At 45.2% G+C, this 18593-nt stretch overlaps 1 protein-coding gene across 1 annotated transcript in view; it reads left to right on the plus strand.

Moving 5' to 3' along the window:
• MED12L (mediator complex subunit 12L) overlaps positions 1–18593 on the plus strand; it is a 648568-nt gene that overhangs the window by 573010 nt on the left and 56965 nt on the right. The window contains exon 40 of the mRNA XM_044291042.1: positions 109–320. Within this exon, the coding sequence (XP_044146977.1) occupies positions 109–320 (212 nt within the window). The remainder of the gene's footprint in view (positions 1–108; positions 321–18593) is intronic.

The raw sequence follows: 18593 nt of genomic DNA on the forward strand, positions 1-18593 counted from the left end.
TGGTTCATGCTGTGCACATATTAGATACACAAGTAATGGCACTCTACTTTGCTCCGTGCTATATACTGTATATTTGCAGCTGACATGTTATTCATATTCCTACTGTAGCTGGCTGCAGAATGGATCCTGCGGGTCCGTTTCTTCCTACAAACACAAAGCAAGCACTGTCAAACATGTTGCAAAGACGGTCGGGCACAGTCATGCAGCCTCCCTCCATGCATGTGATCGGCTCTCAACAGCAGCTATTACAGATAAAACTATTACAGCAGCAGCAACAACGACTCCTTCGGCAGCACGTACAAGCAAGAACACTTCAGCAGGTACCTCTGTAATATGTTCCTATCACATTGTACCAGTCAGTGCGTTCGCTTTTTTACTTTTGTAGTGATGCATAGAAACTCGAATGACCTCACCAAGGAGGATGTAGGCCAGATGTTGCCACATCATGACTTGAGACAGGATAAATTGTTACCTAATCCCCTCTCCGCATGTGTTGTGTTCTCTCTTGACAGGAAGGACAAATTGGATGTTTAAAGAAACAATAACTCCAATCATGTTTATACACATGTCGCCATGATAATGGCAATATAACGCACACTTATGCTTTCTATGATGCTAAAATCACAGACCTAATTGAATTGATCTGCACAGTGTATTATAGTCATAATTCCATCTTCCCGTGACAAACGTTATATTTAGCTTAAAGGGATTCTGTCATGACATTTTAGCCCTATAACCTAAACATATGGCCAGGTCCGTACAAAAAACATGAATCCGAAACTGTACTTATTAAATCTGCCTGTGGCTCTATTAGCACATAAAACAGCTTTTTATTACCGGGTGCCCAAGGGGACGTCAGTTAATACCGGGTGCCCGGCCGTCTGGTGCCCAGCGCCTCCTTCCCAGTCTTAATCACCGCCCTCCTCATGTCAGCGCTGCCTCCGCCAGATCCGGTCGGCCCTCTGCTAGATCTGGCGTCTGCGCACTGGGAAGGAGGCGCTGGGCACCAGACGGCCGGGCACCCGGTATTAACTGACGTCCCCTTGGGCACCTTAGGTAGGCTATTGACCGGTTATAAAAAGCTGTTTTATGTGCAAATAGAGCCACAGGCAGATTTAAAAAGTACAGTTTTGGATTCATGTTATTTGTACGGACCTGGCCATATGTTTAGGTTATAGGGCTAAAATGTCATGACAGAATCCATTTAATAAATCTCTATAGTCCTGCGACTGGTATATCTGGGCCATAAAAGGTAATAGTAGAATTATGGAATATACAGGGAGTGCAGAATTATTAGGCAAATGAGTATTTTGACCACATCATCCTCTTTATGCATGTTGTCTTACTCCAAGCTGTATAGGCTCGAAAGCCTACTACCAATTAAGCATATTAGGTGATGTGCATCTCTGTAATGAGAAGGGGTGTGGTCTAATGACATCAACACCCTATATCAGGTGTGCATAATTATTTGGCAACTTCCTTTCCTTTGGCAAAATGGGTCAAAAGAAGGACTTGACAGGCTCAGAAAAGTCAAAAATAGTGAGATATCTTGCAGAGGGATGCAGCACTCTTAAAATTGCAAAGCTTCTGAAGCGTGATCATCGAACAATCAAGCGTTTCATTCAAAATAGTCAACAGGGTCGCAAGAAGCGTGTGGAAAAACCAAGGCGCAAAATAACTGCCCATGAACTGAGAAAAGTCAAGCGTGCAGCTGCCAAGATGCCACTTGCCACCAGCTTGGCCATATTTCAGAGCTGCAACATCACTGGAGTGCCCAAAAGCACAAGGTGTGCAATACTCAGAGACATGGCCAAGGTAAGAAAGGCTGAAAGACGACCACCACTGAACAAGACACACAAGCTGAAACGTCAAGACTGGGCCAAGAAATATCTCAAGACTGATTTTTCTAAGGTTTTATGGACTGATGAAATGAGAGTGAGTCTTGATGGGCCAGATGGATGGGCCCGTGGCTGGATTGGTAAAGGGCAGAGAGCTCCAGTCCGACTCAGACGCCAGCAAGGTGGAGGTGGAGTACTGGTTTGGGCTGGTATCATCAAAGATGAGCTTGTGGGGCCTTTTTGGGTTGAGGATGGAGTCAAGCTCAACTCCCAGTCCTACTGCCAGTTTCTGGAAGACACCTTCTTCAAGCAGTGGTACAGGAAGAAGTCTGCATCCTTCAAGAAAAACATGATTTTCATGCAGGACAATGCTCCATCACACGCGTCCAAGTACTCCACAGCGTGGCTGGCAAGAAAGGGTATAAAAGAAGAAAATCTAATGACATGCCCTCCTTGTTCACCTGATCTGAACCCCATTGAGAACCTGTGGTCTATCATCAAATGTGAGATTTACAAGGAGGGAAAACAGTACACCTCTCTGAACAGTGTCTGGGAGGCTGTGGTTGCTGCTGCACGCAATGTTGATGGTGAACAGATCAAAACACTGACAGAATCCATGGATGGCAGGCTTTTGAGTGTCCTTGCAAAGAAAGGTGGCTATATTGGTCATTGATTTGTTTTTGTTTTGTTTTTGAATGTCAGAAATGTATATTTGTGAATGTTGAGATGTTATATTGGTTTCACTGGTAAAAATAAATAATTGAAATGGGTATATATTTGTTTTTTGTTAAGTTGCCTAATAATTATGCACAGTAATAGTCACCTGCACACACAAATATCCCCCTAAAATAGCTAAAACTAAAAACAAACTAAAAACTACTTCCAAAAATATTCAGCTTTGATATTAATGAGTTTTTTGGGTTCATTGAGAACATGGTTGTTGTTCAATAATAAAATTAATCCTCAAAAATACAACTTGCCTAATAATTCTGCACTCCCTGTAGAAGTATACAATCCTTCTAGGATTGAGACGCAAGTGATCTTTTTATTTTTACTAAAAACTAGTATGAGCTGAGAGTCATAGTAATGATATTAGGACTAGGTCATTAGAGTCAATATATAAGCAAATAATGAAACCAGTGTTGAACAAAGTATTCAAAAATTTGATTTGGCTGCTTTGCCAAATTTTACAAAAAAATTTGCTTTGTGACACAAGAAAATTATGTTTGACGACACCCCCTGTCATTGTACCCATCAGATGCCACGTTTATGGCTGATCACGGCATCTGATAGCACTATTACAGTGTGAAATGTAAAAAATAAAATAATAAATGACATCATACTTATCTCATCCATTTGTTCCAAATGGATGCCGGCAACCAGAATCTTGATTAAAGATCTGGCGCGAAATCTTGCGCGGCCCAGGATTTTGTGTGAGATCTTCAATCAAGATGGCAGCAGCCAGCTCATTGCGAGCTAATAGGTAAGTATGATTTTTTTTGTTTTTTTTATACCATTTTAGGGAAAATCCATTCGCTACCACGAAGTATGAGGAAAGGCTTTGCAGCAATTTTCCCTGAAATTCAGATTGTGGACTTCGATTCGCTCAACAGTAAATGAAACCTTGAAAATGGAACCGGTCGTTCATATAGTCTAATTATTATGACACGCAGCCTTGTATTAGTATTCGTGTGTATCTATTGCCTATATATTGATGAGTAAAGCCATGATAGCATTTATAGTAATAAGATGCAGCTTGAAAAGCTCATCCCTGACACCCTCTAGAAAGACCTGCTAACTTGTCATTTTAGAAAACATTCCTACCCTTCCAAATAAATAAGGATTGTTTTGGGGAATATTAGAATTTATTTTAAGAAGACTAGAAACTTTCTATAAAATTCCTGTTTTTATTACCAGAAAAGCGTCACCTTGTTACATGACTCTTTGAACATCTCACGGGACTAATGCCAACCGTTGAACCCCTGTCAACTCCATTCTAGTTGTAATTTGCACCCATTGAATGTTATACACAAAAATATACTCGAGAAGGGGGCAAGCTACATAAACACATAGACATATGTGACACGAGCTGACCCCTTTGCATTTTTACTGCTTGATAAACAGTAATAATCACAATGTTTGTGTTGCTCCAAAACCTACATCAAACCTGAAGCATTTGCAAGGACATATATTCCAGATGTCACGTCCAGCAAGACAAACTGGGAAAACATTTCATGTAAGACAAAAAGTTCTCTGTTTTCATAACACTCGTCATACAAAATAATTCATTCCCCCTTTTCCTCAGATAATATAAAATATTATGATAGTCTGACTTATGGCCTTGAGCGGGAAATACAGAGTCCACTTACTGACTGTCTCCACTCGGACTAGCTTTATTTTTATAGTCATAGTCTATACGTTTTCTTAGATAGACTGCTCCCATTATTTTCTTTAGGACTCAGTAGTTGTTATCATGAACATAAGAGTGTCAGGCGTATCCTTGGTCTTTAGGAAAGGGTCACTTGAGGAATTCTCTGTAAGATTGTGCGGCCAAGCATATGTTACGGGGGTGAGTAAAGGGTAGCAGCCACCAACATAGCTGACAAACAGACTAGTCATTTGTCCAACAGGTCCTACCTATTATCTCAGTTGCAGTCTACATTCCCAAATTCCGTCTGCTGCTAAAAACAACCTCACACAACATGGAACCTTCTCTGAGGAGAAGAAGCTTTCTTTCCCACGAAGTTGACAATACGCTGACACAAGAATGTCGCTTGTGTGTTATTGTGCTGGAATATATAGGGAACAATTCCACAGTTCACTTCACAGAAATTCCCAAAGTCTTTATACTGCCTTTACTATGCGAGACAAAAATATGATATTTACTGTGTAGTAAAAATGATTGTTATTAGAGGCCCGATAAGCAGGTGGCAGATGAAAGAGAGGAGCAAAGAAATTCTGGGTAGGGGAAGGGCGCTCGTCAGTGAGCTGTAAAACTGCATGTTTTGTATAATAGCTATTATATATATATATATATATATATATATATTTATATATATATTTGAAAAAAATTACCGGCAGCACCACCAAGCCAAAAAACTGAGTAGAAAGGGTGCACTGCCCGAGTATGGTAACTGGTGCTTACCCACTGATACGGAATAAAGAAATCGGACTGCACTCCAGATGATCTTCAGTGAAAAAAGGATTTATTCACCCATAAGGTGGCACAAGCGACGTTTCGGCTCACACATGAGCCTTTCTCGGCTTGAGAAAGGCTCATGTGTGAGCTGAAACGTCGCTTGTGCCACCTTATGGGTTAATAAATCCTTTTTTCACTGAAGATCCATCTGGAGTGCAGTCCGATTTCTTTATTCTGTAGATATATATATTTATATATATATACATATATATATATATATATAGCTTGTAGAAAATAGGACTGCACTCCAAATTGGAAGTGAAAACAGTGAACTTTTATTCACCCATAATATGGCAACTTTTGCGACGTTTCGGCTCACAAGAGCCTTCTTCCAGCCATATATATATACTTGTATATTTGTGAGCACCTTTGTGGACATTTGGGATAACCATGCCCTTCAGTAAACTGATGTTGCATCCAAAGCTCTCCTAAGCATTCAAAATCTGGGAATGCCTACACTATACCAGTTGCCTCAGTTCCTACTCATGGGAGTGCAGGAAGAAAAAAAATACTATTTTATTAGTTATATAGAGGAAATCACCAGCAGACACTAGGCCTGCAGTATAAGGATCCTGCCAAACAGATCCCAGTAACTCAGCTTTCTGGATCCTGTCGAGTTGACCCTTCCTGTGAGTGTGACAAAGGGGGAGTGGGATATTGGAGTAATCGGCAGTCACATCTTAAGTTTTGCAAGCATCAGGCTTTCAAGATCATCTAAATCTGAAAAAAAAGCTTGCTATTCAGGGTACCAAACATAAACTGCCCTAGTTTGAATTGATCAAATATAACCCCTAGGACACATGGCCTTAAAAGAGTGAGTCACTCTGCAGATTTAAAACTTTCTTTAAAGGATTTTTCCGGTTTGCATCAACATCCTTTAAAATAATCATGTATGATGGTAGCTGTAATTTGGTAATGCATTTCTGTCTTCCGTTCTGGGCTGTGGTCACATGACTATATCCATTCATGATATTATGTTCATGGACGTGTCAAAGCAGCAACAGGGGGCAGTGATAGCGGAGTGTCTATGTAACTGACTGGGTGGGAGGAGCTATAAACTAGCTGGGTGTTGTTAGAGGCAGTGATAGGGGAGTGTCTATGTAACTGACTGGGTGGGAGGAGCTATAAACTAGCTGGGTGTTGTTAGAGGCAGTGATAAGGGAGTGTCTATGTAACTGACTGGGTGGGAGGAGCTATTAACTAGCTGGGTGTTGTTAGGGGCAGTGATAGCAGAGTGTCTATGTAACTAACTGGGTGGGAGGAGCTATAAACTAGCTGGGTGTTGTTAGAGGCAGTGATAGGGGAGTGTCTATGTAACTGACTGGGTGGGAGGAGCTATAAACTAGCTGGGTGTTGTTAGAGGCAGTGATAAGGGAGTGTCTATGTAACTGACTGGGTGGGAGGAGCTATAAACTAGCTGGGTGTTGTTAGAGGCAGTGATAGGGGAGTGTCTATGTAACTGACTGGGTGGGAGGAGCTATACACTAGCTGGGTGTTGTTAGAGGCAGTGATAGGGGAGTGTCTATGTAACTGACTGGGTGGGAGGAGCTATAAACTAGCTGGGTGTTGTTAGAGGCAGTGATAAGGGAGTGTCTATGTAACTGACTGGGTGGGAGGAGCTATAAACTAGCTGGGTGTTGTTAGAGGCAGTGATAGGGGAGTGTCTATGTAACTGACTGGGTGGGAGGAGCTATACACTAGCTGGGTGTTGTTAGAGGTGTGGCAGAAAAAGTGGAACAGTATCATGGGTTTGGTTGGACATAACAGGAACAGGAAGTGCTACATACAGGATGTAACAAACCAGAGTGATTTGTGTACATAGCATGGTGGAAATGGGTCAGGAGAGTCCAAATTGAAAAAGAATGGGAAGATGTACATGAGGTAGGCAGCTACATGAGCATTTCTGTTCAATACCACTGCAATACCCGAAAAGCCTTTTTAACTTTCAGCCATGCTGTGCATTCTAATTTATATAAAGGAACTGATTATTGTCACTCTGTATAGCCCTACAAGCATCACTTACTGTATATCTCTTCCAAAGCTGCCTCGCCAATCAAAAAACTTCTGGGCTATGTGGTTCTATAATACCTTCCAAATCACTATGCCGAAGGCATACTGATCACAGAACTTGGAGCACAAATAATTAGTGTTTTAATATTTTTGGTGTCTAATTATGTTATTATACTCTACATAAATAAATGTGAGTTCCATTCAAATCCGAATTGTTGGTGATTTGATTTGGGAGAATTTTGAGAGAGAAGCCAAGCATAAAAGTGTAAAACTTCCTGGATGTAAACTTTGGTAAATATGGTTCTTGGACATTCACAAAGGTTTGTTGAGTTAAAAAAAAAAAAAACATTTTATGTGCCCTACTAGATAATTCTGAGTGAATAAACGCAGGATCCTCATCTCTTTGCCACTTGAAAAGTGTTCGAGAAGGGTGTATCCAGCGTTGAAGAAGCCTCTGAGTGGGTTCTGTGCAATGTCTCATTTTCCCTGTGGTTGTGCTGTAGGGAAATTGGACCCTTGCTGCCAGATTTTGTAACAGCTTACATCTAAATGCTGAGGGATCAACACTTTATTGCCAGGGGACCTTTCTAATAAGTAGAAATTGTCTGTAGTGGCGATCTCCTTTAAAGGGGCTATCCAACCCCTATAATGACCCCCCAATGCCCAGGCCCCTCATATAGATTATACTTAACCCACTCCCCAGCACAAGTGTTGCTCCTGATCCCCACATGAACACCGCTGCATCTCCCCGTCATGCGGATCAAAATGTTCGGCGACGGGGGGAGCAGCCAATAGCAGGCCGCAATGGGGATGGGCCTCCCTATCAGCATGAGTGACACTAGGGAGCGGGCTTCTATTAGCTGCTCCCCCTATCGCTGAATGTTTTTATCCACGTGACGGGGAGATGCAGCAGTGGCCGTGCAGGGATTCGGAGCGAAGAAGGTGTGTTGAGTGGGGTAAGTATAACCTATATGTGGGACCCGGGCATTGGGGGGGGGGGGGGTCATTATAGGGGTTGGATAACCACTTTAAAAAGTAATGGGTTACATTAGAAATATGCATTTGTTAACCAGAAAGTATACAAAATGCTTGTATCATGGCAAAGCATGATGGGCCATGTAGTTAAGATACATCTACTCTCTGTATAGGGTTTTATAAAACCTAGGCTGTCAGTTTCCTGTTAAATGATGTATGTAGGCAAAAATTTAATTGAATTCTATGATCTAACCATGACTTCCAATGAACCAAATATATGCCAAAACAACCAGCATGCAGTTTTCTGGCATCTACAAAAATGTCACATGTCTCATTGCAATGATACATTTATCTCGAAGCAGATGAAAAGGTACAGTGCTGCCCATAATTATTCATACCCCTGGCAAATTTTGACTTAAAGTTACTTTTATTCAACCAGCAAGTAATTTTTTGACGGGAAATGACATAGGTGTCTCACAAAAGATAATAAGACGATGTACAAGTGGCATTATTGTGGAAAAAAAACATTTAGCAGCTTTTATTTACATTTGAGCAAAAAGTGTCCAGTCCAAAACTATTCATACCCTTCTCAATAATCAATAGAAAAGTCTTTATTGGCTATTACAGCAATCAAACACTTCCTATAATTGCAGACCAGCTTTTTGCATGTCTCCACAGGTATTTTTGCCCATTCATCTTTAGAAATGAGTAGGGATGAGCGAACTCGAACTGTATAGTTCGGGTTCGTACCGAATTTTGGGGTGTCCGTGACACGGACCCGAACCCGGACATTTTCGTAAAAGTCCGGGTTCGGGTTCGGTGTTCGTCGCTTTCTTCGCGCTTTTGTGACGCTTTCTTGGCGCTTTTTGAAAGGCTGCAAAGCAGCCAATCAACAAGCGTCATACTACTTGCCCCAAGAGGCCATCACAGCCATGCCTACTATTGGCATGGCTGTGATTGGCCAGAGCACCATGTGACCCAGCCTCTATTTAAGCTGGAGTCACATAGCGCCGCCCGTCACTCTGCTCTGATTAGCGTAGGGAGAGGTTGCGGCTGCGACAGTAGGGCGAGATTAGGCAGATTAACTCCTCCAAAGGACTTGATTAACTGATCGATCTGCAGCTGTGGATCATTGAGCTGCTGATCCTCAATTGCTCACTGTTTTAAGGCTGCACAGACCGTTTGTCAGTCACATTTTTCTGGGGTGATCGGCGGCCATTTTGTGTCTTGTGGTGCGCCAGCACAAGCTGCGACCAAGTGCATTTAACCCTCAATGGTGTGGTTGTTTTTTGGCTAAAGCCTACATCAGGGTGAAGCTGTCACACCAAGTGCATTTAACCAGCAATAGTCTGTTCATTTTTTGGCCATATACAAAATCAGGGGCAAGCTGCGCCTGTCACCAAGTGCATTTAACCCTCAATGGTGTGGTTGTTTTTTGGCTAAAGCCTACATCAGGGTGAAGCTGTCACACCAAGTGCATTTAACCAGCAATAGTCTGTTCATTTTTTGGCCATATACTAAATCAGGGGCAAGCTGCGCCTGTCACCAAGTGCATTTAACCCTCAATGGTGTGGTTGTTTTTTGGCTAAAGCCTACATCAGGGTGAAGCTGTCACACCAAGTGCATTTAACCAGCAATAGTCTGTTTATTTTTTGGCCATATCCCAGTCTAATTCTGTCACTAAATCCATACCGGTCACCCAGCGCCTAAATACTAGGCCTCAAATTTATATCCAGCTAAATCTGTCCCTAGTGCTGTAGCTGGGCGAGTTATTTAGTGTCCGTTCAAGCACATTTCTTGTTCTGGGTTGAAATACAATTCCCAATTTAGCAATTTCATAATTTAGTGGTTTCTGCTATATCAGAGCTATTTGAAATCTATCCCTAAAAGGGTATATAATATTCAAGGTGCACATTGGGTCATTCAGAATAACTTCACACACACCCGCTACTGTGTATTTCCAAGTCTAATTCTGGCACTAAACCCATACCTGTCACCCAGCGCCTAAATACTAGGCCTCAAATTTATATCCCGCTAAATCTGTCCTTAGTGCTGTAGCTGGGCGAGTTATTTAGTGTCCGTTCAAGCACATTTCTTGTTCTGGGTTGAAATACAATTCCCAATTTAGCAATTTCATAATTTAGTGGTTTCTGCTATATCAGAGCTATTTGAAATCTATCCCTAAAAGGGTATATAATATTCAAGGTGCACATTGGGTCATTCAGAATAACTTCACACACACCCGCTACTGTGTATTTCCAAGTCTAATTCTGGCACTAAACCCATACCTGTCACCCAGCGCCTAAATACTAGGCCTCAAATTTATATCCCGCTAAATCTGTCCTTAGTGCTGTAGCTGGGCGAGTTATTTAGTGTCCGTTCAAGCACATTTCTTGTTCTGGGTTGAAATACAATTCCCAATTTAGCAATTTCATAATTTAGTGGTTTCTGCTATATCAGAGCTATTTGAAATCTATCCCTAAAAGGGTATATAATATTCAAGGTGCACATTGGGTCATTCAGAATAACTTCACACACACCCGCTACTGTGTATTTCCAAGTCTAATTCTGGCACTAAACCCATACCTGTCACCCAGCGCCTAAATACTAGGCCTCAAATTTATATCCCGCTAAATCTGTCCTTAGTGCTGTAGCTGGGCGAGTTATTTAGTGTCCGTTCAAGCACATTTCTTGTTCTGGGTTGAAATACAATTCCCAATTTAGCAATTTCATAATTTAGTGGTTTCTGCTATATCAGAGCTATTTGAAATCTATCCCTAAAAGGGTATATAATATTCAAGGTGCACATTGGGTCATTCAGAATAACTTCACACACACCCGCTACTGTGTATTTCTAAGTCTAATTCTGGCACTAAACCCATACCTGTCACCCAGCGCCTAAATACTAGGCCTCAAATTTATATCCCGCTAAATCTGTCCTTAGTGCTGTAGCTGGGCGAGTTATTTAGTGTCCGTTCAAGCACATTTCTTGTTCTGGGTTGAAATACAATTCCCAATTTAGCAATTTCATAATTTAGTGGTTTCTGCTATATCAGAGCTATTTGAAATCTATCCCTAAAAGGGTATATAATATTCAAGGTGCACATTGGGTCATTCAGAATAACTTCACACACACCCGCTACTGTGTATTTCCAAGTCTAATTCTGGCACTAAACCCATACCTGTCACCCAGCGCCTAAATACTAGGCCTCAAATTTATATCCCGCTAAATCTGTCCTTAGTGCTGTAGCTGGGCGAGTTATTTAGTGTCCGTTCAAGCACATTTCTTGTTCTGGGTTGAAATACAATTCCCAATTTAGCAATTTCATAATTTAGTGGTTTCTGCTATATCAGAGCTATTTGAAATCTATCCCTAAAAGGGTATATAATATTCAAGGTGCACATTGGGTCATTCAGAATAACTTCACACACACCCGCTACTGTGTATTTCCAAGTCTAATTCTGGCACTAAACCCATACCTGTCACCCAGCGCCTAAATACTAGGCCTCAAATTTATATCCCGCTAAATCTGTCCTTAGTGCTGTAGCTGGGCGAGTTATTTAGTGTCCGTTCAAGCACATTTCTTGTTCTGGGTTGAAATACAATTCCCAATTTAGCAATTTCATAATTTAGTGGTTTCTGCTATATCAGAGCTATTTGAAATCTATCCCTAAAAGGGTATATAATATTCAAGGTGCACATAGGGTCATTCAGAATAACTTCACACACCCGCTACTGTGCATTTCCAAATCTAATTCTGTCACTAAACCCATACCTGTCACCCAGCGCCTAAATACTAGGCCTCAAATTTATATCCCGCTAAATCTCTCGTTACCGCTGTCCTGTTGTGGCTGGGAAAGTTATTTAGTGTCCGTCAAAGCACATTTTTTGTTCTGGGTTGAAATACAATTCCCAATTTAGCAATTTCATAATTTAGTCGTTTCTGCTATATCAGAGCTATTTGAAATCTATCCCTAAAAGGGTAGATCATATTGAAGGTGCACATAGGGTCATTCAGAATAACTTCACACACACGCTTCTGTGCATTTCCAAGTCTAATTCTGTCACTAAATCCATACCGGTCACCCAGCGCCTAAATACTAGGCCTCAAATTTATATCCCGCTGAATTTGAATACAATACATTGGGCCAAATAATATATTTGTTGTTGTGGTGAACCATAACAATGAGAAAAACATCTAGTAAGGGACGCGGACGTGGACATGGTCGTGGTGGTGTTAGTGGACCCTCTGGTGCTGGGAGAGGACGTGGCCGTTCTGCCACATCCACACGTCCTAGTGTACCAACTACCTCAGGTCCCAGTAGCCGCCAGAATTTACAGCGATATATGGTGGGGCCCAATGCCGTTCTAAGGATGGTAAGGCCTGAGCAGGTACAGGCATTAGTCAATTGGGTGGCCGACAGTGGATCCAGCACGTTCACATTATCTCCCACCCAGTCTTCTGCAGAAAGCGCACAGATGGCGCCTGAAAACCAACCCCATCAGTCTGTCACATCACCCCCATGCATACCAGGGAAACTGTCTCAGCCTCAAGTTATGCAGCAGTCTCTTATGCTGTTTGAAGACTCCGCTGGCAGGGTTTCCCAAGGGCATCCACCTAGCCCTTCCCCAGCGGTGAAAGACATAGAATGCACTGACGCACAACCACTTATGTTTCCTGATGATGAGGACATGGGAATACCACCTCAGCATGTCTCTGATGATGACGAAACACAGGTGCCAACTGCTGCGTCTTTCTGCAGTGTGCAGACTGAACAGGAGGTCAGGGATCAAGACTGGGTGGAAGACGATGCAGGGGACGATGAGGTCCTAGACCCCACATGGAATGAAGGTCGTGCCACTGACTTTCACAGTTCGGAGGAAGAGGCAGTGGTGAGACCGAGCCAACAGCGTAGCAAAAGAGGGAGCAGTGGGCAAAAGCAGAACACCCGCCGCCAAGAGACTCCGCCTGCTACTGACCGCCGCCATCTGGGACCGAGCACCCCAAAGGCAGCTTCAAGGAGTTCCCTGGCATGGCACTTCTTCAAACAATGTGCTGACGACAAGACCCGAGTGGTTTGCACGCTGTGCCATCAGAGCCTGAAGCGAGGCATTAACGTTCTGAACCTGAGCACAACCTGCATGACCAGGCACCTGCATGCAAAGCATGAACTGCAGTGGAGTAAACACCTTAAAACCAAGGAAGTCACTCAGGCTCCCCCTGCTACCTCTTCTGCTGCTGCCGCCTCGGCCTATTCTGCTGCTGCCGCCTCGGCCTCTTCCTCCGCCTCTGGAGGAACGTTGGCACCTGCCGCCCAGCAAACAGGGGATGTACCACCAACACCACCACCACCACCTCCGTCACCAAGCGTCTCAACCATGTCACACGCCAGCGTTCAGCTCTCCATCTCACAAACATTTGATAGAAAGCGTAAATTCCCACCTAGCCACCCTCGATCCCTGGCCCTGAATGCCAGCATTTCTAAACTACTGGCCTATGAAATGCTGTCATTTAGGCTGGTGGACACAGACAGCTTCAAACAGCTCATGTCGCTTGCTGTCCCACAGTATGTTGTTCCCAGCCGGCACTACTTCTCCAAGAGAGCCGTGCCTTCCCTGCACAACCAAGTATCCGATAAAATCAAGTGTGCACTGCGCAACGCCATCTGTGGCAAGGTCCACCTAACCACAGATACGTGGACCAGTAAGCACGGCCAGGGACGCTATATCTCCCTAACTGCACACTGGGTAAATGTAGTGGCAGCTGGGCCCCAGGCGGAGAGCTGTTTGGCGCACGTCCTTCCGCCGCCAAGGATCGCAGGGCAACATTCTTTGCCTCCTGTTGCCACCTCCTCCTTCTCGGCTTCCTCCTCCTCTTCTTCCACCTGCTCATCCAGTCAGCCACACACCTTCACCACCAACTTCAGCACAGCCCGGGGTAAACGTCAGCAGGCCATTCTGAAACTCATATGTTTGGGGGACAGGCCCCACACCGCACAGGAGTTGTGGCGGGGTATAGAACAACAGACCGACGAGTGGTTGCTGCCGGTGAGCCTCAAGCCCGGCCTGGTGGTGTGTGATAATGGGCGAAATCTCGTTGCAGCTCTGGGACTAGCCAATTTGACGCACATCCCTTGCTTGGCGCATGTGCTGAATTTGGTGGTGCAGAAGTTCATTCACAACTACCCCGACATGTCAGAGCTGCTGCATAAAGTGCGGGCCGTCTGTTCGCGCTTCCGGCGTTCACATCCTGCTGCTGCTCGCCTGTCTGCGCTACAGCGTAACTTCGGCCTTCCCGCTCACCGCCTCATATGCGACGTGCCCACCAGGTGGAACTCCACCTTGCACATGCTGGACAGACTGTGCGAGCAGCAGCAGGCCATAGTGGAGTTTCAGCTGTAGCACGCACGGGTCAGTCGCACTACAGAACAGCACCACTTCACCACCAATGACTGGGCCTCCATGCGAGACCTGTGTGCCCTGTTGCGCTGTTTCGAGTACTCCACCAACATGGCCAGTGGCGATGACACCGTTATCAGCGTTACAATACCACTTCTATGTCTCCTTGAGAAAACACTTAGGGCGATGATGGAAGAGGAGGTGGCCCAGGAGGAGGAGGAGGAGGAGGAGGAAGAGGGGTCATTTTTAGCACTTTCAGGCCAGTCTCTTCGAAGTGACTCAGAGGGAGGTTTTTGGCAACAGCAGAGGCCAGGTACAAATGTGGCCAGCCAGGGCCCACTACTGGAGGACGAGGAGGACGAGGATGAGGAGGAGGTGGAGGAGGATGAGGATGAAGCATGGTCACAGCGGGGTGGCACCCAACGCAGCTCGGGTCCATCACTGGTGCGTGGCTGGGGGGAAAGGCAGGACGATGACGATACGCCTCCCACAGAGGACAGCTTGTCCTTATCCCTGGGCAGCCTGGCACACATGAGCGACTACATGCTGCAGTGCCTGCGCAACGACAGCAGAGTTGCCCACATTTTAACCTGTGCGGACTACTGGGTTGCCACCCTGCTGGATCCACGCTACAAAGACAATGTGCCCACCTTACTTCCTGCACTGGAGCGTGATAGGAAGATGCGCGAGTACAAGCGCACGTTGGTAGACGCGCTACTGAGAGCATTCCCAAATGTCACAGGGGAACAAGTGGAAGCCCAAGGCCAAGGCAGAGGAGGAGCAAGAGGTCGCCAAGGCAGCTGTGTCACGGCCAGCTCCTCTGAGGGCAGGGTTAGCATGGCAGAGATGTGGAAAAGTTTTGTCAACACGCCACAGCTAACTGCACCACCACCTGATACGCAACGTGTTAGCAGGAGGCAACATTTCACTAACATGGTGGAACAGTACGTGTGCACACCCCTCCACGTACTGACTGATGGTTCGGCCCCATTCAACTTCTGGGTCTCTAAATTGTCCACGTGGCCAGAGCTAGCCTTTTATGCCTTGGAGGTGCTGGCCTGCCCGGCAGCCAGCGTTTTGTCTGAACGTGTATTCAGCACGGCAGGGGGCGTCATTACAGACAAACGCAGCCGCCTGTCTACAGCCAATGTGGACAAGCTGACGTTCATAAAAATGAACCAGGCATGGATCCCACAGGACCTGTCCGTCCCTTGTCCAGATTAGACATTAACTACCTCCCCATAACCATATATTATTGGACTCCAGGGCACTTCCTCATTCAATCCTATTTTTATTTTCATTTTACCATTATATTGCGATGCTACCCAAAGTTGAATGAACCTCTCCTCTGCCTGTGTGCTAGGCCTAAATATATGCCAATGGACTGTTGCAGTGGTGGCTGACATGAAGCCTGATTCTCTGCTATGACATGCAGACTAATTCTCTGCTGACATGAAGCCAGATTGTCTGTTACGGGACCTCTCTCCTCTGCCTGGGTGCTGGGCCTAAATTTATGACAATGGACTGTTGCAGTGGTGGCTGACGTGAAGCCTCATTCTCTGCTATGACATGCAGACTGATTCTCTGCTGACATGAAGCCAGATTGTCTGTTACGGGACCTCTCTCCTCTGCCTGTGTGTGTGCTGGGCCTAAATATATGCCAATGGACTGTTGCAGTGGTGGCTGACGTGAAGCCTCATTCTCTGCTATGACATGCAGACTAATTCTCTGCTGACATGAAGACAGATTCTCTGTTACGGGACCTCCCTCCTCTGCCTGGGTGCTGGGCCTAAATATATGCCAATGGACTGTTGCAGTGGTGGCTGACGTGAAGCCTCATTCTCTGCTATGACATGCAGACTGATTCTCTGCTGACATGAAGCCAGATCGTCTGTTACGGGACCTCTCTGCTCTGCCTGTGTGCTAGGCCTAAATATATGCCAATGGACTGTTGCAGTGGTGGGTGACGTGAAGCCTCATTCTCTGCTATGACATGCAGACTGATTCTCTGCTGTCATGAAGCCAGATTGTCTGTTACGGGACCTCTCTGCTCTGCCTGTGTGCTAGGCCTAAATATATGCCAATGGACTGTTGCAGTGGTGGGTGACGTGAAGCCTCATTCTCTGCTATGACATGCAGACTGATTCTCTGCTGACATGAAGCCAGATTGTCTGTTACGGGACCTCTCTCCTCTGCCTGTGTGCTAGGCCTAAATATATGCCAATGGACTGTTGCAGTGGTGGCTGACGTGAAGCCTCATTCTCTGCTATGACATGCAGACTAATTCTCTGCTGACATGAAGCCAGATTGTCTGTTACGGGACCTCTCTCCTCTGCCTGGGTGCTGGGCCTAAATTTATGACAATGGACTGTTGCAGTGGTGGCTGACGTGAAGCCTGATTCTCTGCTATGACATGCAGACTGATTCTCTGCTGACATGAAGCCAGATCCTCTGTTACGGGACCTCTCTCCTCTGCCTGTGTGTGTGCTGGGCCTAAATATATGCCAATGGACTGTTGCAGTGGTGGCTGACGTGAAGCCTCATTCTCTGCTATGACATGCAGACTGATTCTCTGCTGACATGAAGCCAGATTCTCTGTTACGGGACCTCTCTCCTCTGCCTGTGTGTGTGCTGGGCCTAAATATATGCCAATGGACTGTTGCAGTGGTGGCTGACGTGAAGCCTCATTCTCTGCTATGACATGCAGACTAATTCTCTGCTGACATGAAGACAGATTCTCTGTTACGGGACCTCCCTCCTCTGCCTGGGTGCTGGGCCTAAATATATGCCAATGGACTGTTGCAGTGGTGGCTGACGTGAAGCCTCATTCTCTGCTATGACATGCAGACTAATTCTCTGCTGACATGAAGACAGATTCTCTGTTACGGGACCTCTCTCCTCTGCCTGGGTGCCGGGGCCTAAATATCTGAGAATGGACTGTTCCAGTGGTGGGTGACGGGAAGCCAGATTCTCTGCTATGGAACCTCTCTCCAATTGATTTTGGTTAATTTTTATTTATTTCATTTTTATTTTAATTCATTTCCCTATCCACATTTGTTTGCAGGGGATTTACCTACATGTTGCTGCCTTTTGCAGCCCTCTAGCTCTTTCCTGGGCTGTTTTACAGCCTTTTTAGTGCCGAAAAGTTCGGGTCCCCATTGACTTCAATGGGGTTCGGGTTCGGGACGAAGTTCGGATCGGGTTCGGATCCCGAACCCGAACATTTCCGGGATGTTCGGCCGAACTTCTCGAACCCGAACATCCAGGTGTTCGCTCAACTCTAGAAATGAGCTCTAAATCTTTCAGGTTGGAGGGTCTTCTTGCCATCATACAAACTACAAATTAGCGTGGTATTAAAAAGTGCTCAACCCCATATGCAGTGGTGCATCTATACAGGGGGGCAGATCCTGCACTTGTGGTCCGTTGCTAATGGCAATCCCCAGTAAAAATGCATACAATGGAGGATGCCTGCAGCGGACCACAAGTACCACAATGGACATCCTACACAGGATAGCAATTGTGTGGATGTGATAAGCAGTCAAAATAACATAACAAAAACAAAGACAGTTGCACTATGCGGTCTTACTAACCCTCATACTGGTGTAAAATTGAGAATTAGCCAACATATCCTTCTTGGAGGACATGTCTGAGCCCGAGCACCACGCCAAGGTTTCTCAAGTAGCTCGGGAACCTAACGCTAAACCTACCTGGGCCCTATGGGCAATACCAGGAGCCAGTGGGCGAATTACAGGTGCGCAAGGTCCGACTCAAAGCAATCTCCCAGTAACCTCCAGCATGTGACCATGCATACAATGGGAGGAGGCAGAGAGCTCTGAGCCCCACCCAAGACTGGCTGATATAGCCCGGCCTCACATGTGCACCTGATCTTTAGCTCCCTCCACAGATTCTCAATTGGATTCAAGTCTAGACTCTGGCTGGGCCACTCCAAAACGTTAATGTTGTTGTCTGCCAACTATTTCTTCACCACTTTTGCTGTGTTTTGGGTCATTGTCATGCTGAAATGTCCACTGGTGCCCAAGGCCAAGTTTCTCTGCAGACTGCCTGATGTTGTCGTTGAGAATCTTCATGTATTGCTCTTTTTTCATTGTGTCGTTTACTGTGATTAGGTTCCCTGGTCCATTGGCTGGAAAACACCCCCAAAGCATTAGGT

Source organism: Bufo gargarizans, chromosome 4 (assembly GCF_014858855.1).
Source record: "Bufo gargarizans isolate SCDJY-AF-19 chromosome 4, ASM1485885v1, whole genome shotgun sequence".
Lineage (NCBI taxonomy): Eukaryota > Metazoa > Chordata > Amphibia > Anura > Bufonidae > Bufo > Bufo gargarizans.